The sequence below is a fragment of the Terrapene carolina genome, unplaced genomic scaffold (genome assembly GCF_002925995.2).
Source record: "Terrapene carolina triunguis isolate 2854851 unplaced genomic scaffold, T_m_triunguis-2.0 Scaffold34697, whole genome shotgun sequence".
In the NCBI taxonomy this organism is placed as follows: domain Eukaryota; kingdom Metazoa; phylum Chordata; order Testudines; family Emydidae; genus Terrapene; species Terrapene triunguis.
The window spans coordinates 1-2835 of NW_020699048.1; the positions used below are offsets into that span (position 1 = coordinate 1).

Below are 2835 nucleotides of genomic sequence, written 5' to 3' on the forward strand. Positions count from 1 at the left end.
TATATCTATATCTATAAACACTTTGGATGTGTAGGGTGGGATTTTCAAAGCTGCCCAAGCAATTTGGCCATGCATTTCCTATGAAATCCAGGAGATTTTGCCATATCTATTATGAAGACGCATGGTCCAGTGGTTAGAACATTAGCTTAGATCAGGGGAACCCAGGTTCAATTGCTGCTTTCCCACATATTTTATGCCTCAAGCAAGTCTCTTGGGGCCATATTTACCAAGATATTTAGGCACCTAAAGATACAGAGAGGGGCCTATCTTCAAAGGCACTGATGCAGTTTGGTGCTTAACTCCCAATGGTTTCAATGAGAGTTAAGTACCTAACTCACCTAAGCATTTTTGCAAATTCCACTAGATACCTATTTTAAGGTATGTAAACACCTTTATAAACCTTTAGTCTCGCTGGGCCTCAGTTCCTCTTTGTGAAAGGGGGATAAGGGCACTTCCCCACCTCAGACACATGTTATGAGGATAAATGCCTTCAAGACTGAGTTGCTCAGATGATGGGGGCCATATCTGTACCTAAGATAGTTAACCAAGCTAGAAATCACCTCAAGAAGCTTTGAACCCCTCAGCTGCATTGTCTGCGGCGACTTCCTGTTGAAGAGATGAACGAGCTTATGACATGTCAATAAAATAAGTGTCATCACACCTCTCAACATTGGTAAGAATAATTATGTCTGTTTTACAGGTAAGTAGCCAGAAAGAGGTTAATTTAGCCAAGATTTGCAGAACTGGCTTCTCATATTGTCATTTTCAGCAGAGTTGAGCACCCGCAACTATGAGGTCAATGGCTCAGTACCTCTGGAAGCCAGGCCCCTAAAGAACCTCAAGTTAGGCACCCAGTTTCTGAGGCACTAAAAGACAGGCACTATTTTTTTAAAATCTACAGATATGTAAAAGGTCAAGCTATATGGGCACCAGGGTCCCTTTTAGCCTTAAATCTAAATTCAGCTGGTGTAAACTGGTAGAGCTCTCTAGCCTTCCCCCATTTGCAAGTGCTGGCCCCATTAATCTGTGAAGCATAAGGGGAGCAGAACCTAGGGTTCCTGATTGGGACTCCTAGCTCCAGCAATACTAGATTGAACTCCCTTCTTTAGACCTGCTCTGCTCCAGCAAATGGTGGTGAGAACTCCCTTTGTGAGCTCAATGTACCTGGGACTCTATTTAGTTCATTGAAAAAAGCCTCTTCCCCATCATCCTCCCCAGACCCTCTTTCACGTCCTTGTTCCTCAGGCTGTAGATGAGGGGATTTAGCATGGGGATCACCAGGGTGTAGAACACGGACACCATTTTGCTCTGGTTTGGAGTGAATATAGCAGCCGGCTGGGCATAGATGAAGAAGACCGTCCCATAGAAGAGACTCACAGCCATCATGTGGGAGGCGCAGGTGGAGAAGGCTTTATACCTACCCTCCGCAGAGCGGGTCTTGAGGATGGTGGAAAGGATGTAGGCATAGGAAGTAAATATTGCCACCGTGGTGATGACTATGATAACATTGCAGAATGCAAACATCACAACCTTATTTACATATGTGTCAGTGACCGAGGCCTTCATGACGGCGGGGATGTCACAGAAGAAGTGGTTGATTTGGCTGCTCCCACAGAACCGCAACCGGAAGGAGAAACTGGTCTGTATCACTCCATTGGCACAGCCGCAGGCGTAGGATGCAGCCACCAGTTGCTGGCAAGACTTCCTGGACATCATAATGGGGTAGAGGAGTGGGTAACAGATGGCAATGAAGCGGTCATACGCCATGACAGCCAAGAGGAACCCTTCAGTAGTGATGAAGAGGGAAAACAACAGCAACTGGGCCACGCATCCTGCATAAGAAATAGTCTGGTTCTGGGTGAAGAAGCTGGTCAGGGCTTTGGGGGCAATTACAGAGGAGTAGCACAGGTCCAAGAAGGACAAGTTCCTGAGGAAAAAGTACATGGGAGTGTGGAGATGGGTGTCGGCACTAATGATGGCGATCATACCACTGTTACCCACCAGGGTGGTGACATACAGCACTAAGAAGACCACAAAAAGGATGATTTGAAGCTCTGGATGGTCTCTGAATCCTTCCAGGATGAACTCAGCCACTGCAGTGCAGTTTTCCATAGCAGTTGCTTGCTTTGGGTAAAGGGAACAAACACAATTAAAAGGGATCGATAATGGCTATTGAGGTAACATATTAACCCCTTAGTGATCTCTGATTTCCATCCTCAACTAGTGGGCAGAAGAGCTGACCGAAGTTTTTCATTTGCTTCTTCTTTTGGAAATCTGGCCCTGTAAACTCCCAACACCCCTGTGAGATAGGAAAGTATTATCCCCATTTTACAGATGGAAAACTGAGGTGCAGGTAAATTGAGTGATTTGCCCAGCAGGATCTCTGGTGGACCGAGGATCTGAACCTATTCTGAGTCTCAGTCTTCTGCTCTCTGGAAAATCATTTTGCTCAGCTTTGCAAACACAATGGGACCTTCAGGACTGTCCTCCTGGTTGGAGGGGCAGGTGGTCAGACTCATGATTGTAATACACTGGTATCGTAGTGCTTTGTCATCTGTGAGGGACCAAGGAAGCTATTCAACCATGCACATGATAATAGTAGTACTAGTATCATGTATCTTCTTCTCAGATACTAAGGTCCAAACCCTTTACTCTTCCCTGTGACTGTCCCAGAGGAACCAGTGCCTCTCCAATGCCATTAGCATTTGGTGCTGCAACTCATGAGATTTGCTGTCCTGAAGCTGAAGTAACGGTTGTGGAATGGATTCTCAGCTATCAGGTGGTCTTCTGCTGCACTATTGGCTAGTGAGGAAGATGTTTTGCACTATGCAGAGA

At 45.9% G+C, this 2835-nt stretch overlaps 1 protein-coding gene across 1 annotated transcript; it reads right to left on the reverse strand.

The window, feature by feature from the left end:
* Nucleotides 1-1176: 1176 nt before the first annotated feature.
* On the reverse strand, nucleotides 1177-2112 carry LOC113405248 (olfactory receptor 12-like). The gene has a single exon (XM_026646271.1). It carries the CDS (start codon nucleotides 2110-2112, stop codon nucleotides 1177-1179), a length of 936 nt encoding a protein of 311 aa, XP_026502056.1.
* Between the last annotated feature and the right edge of the window lie 723 nt (nucleotides 2113-2835).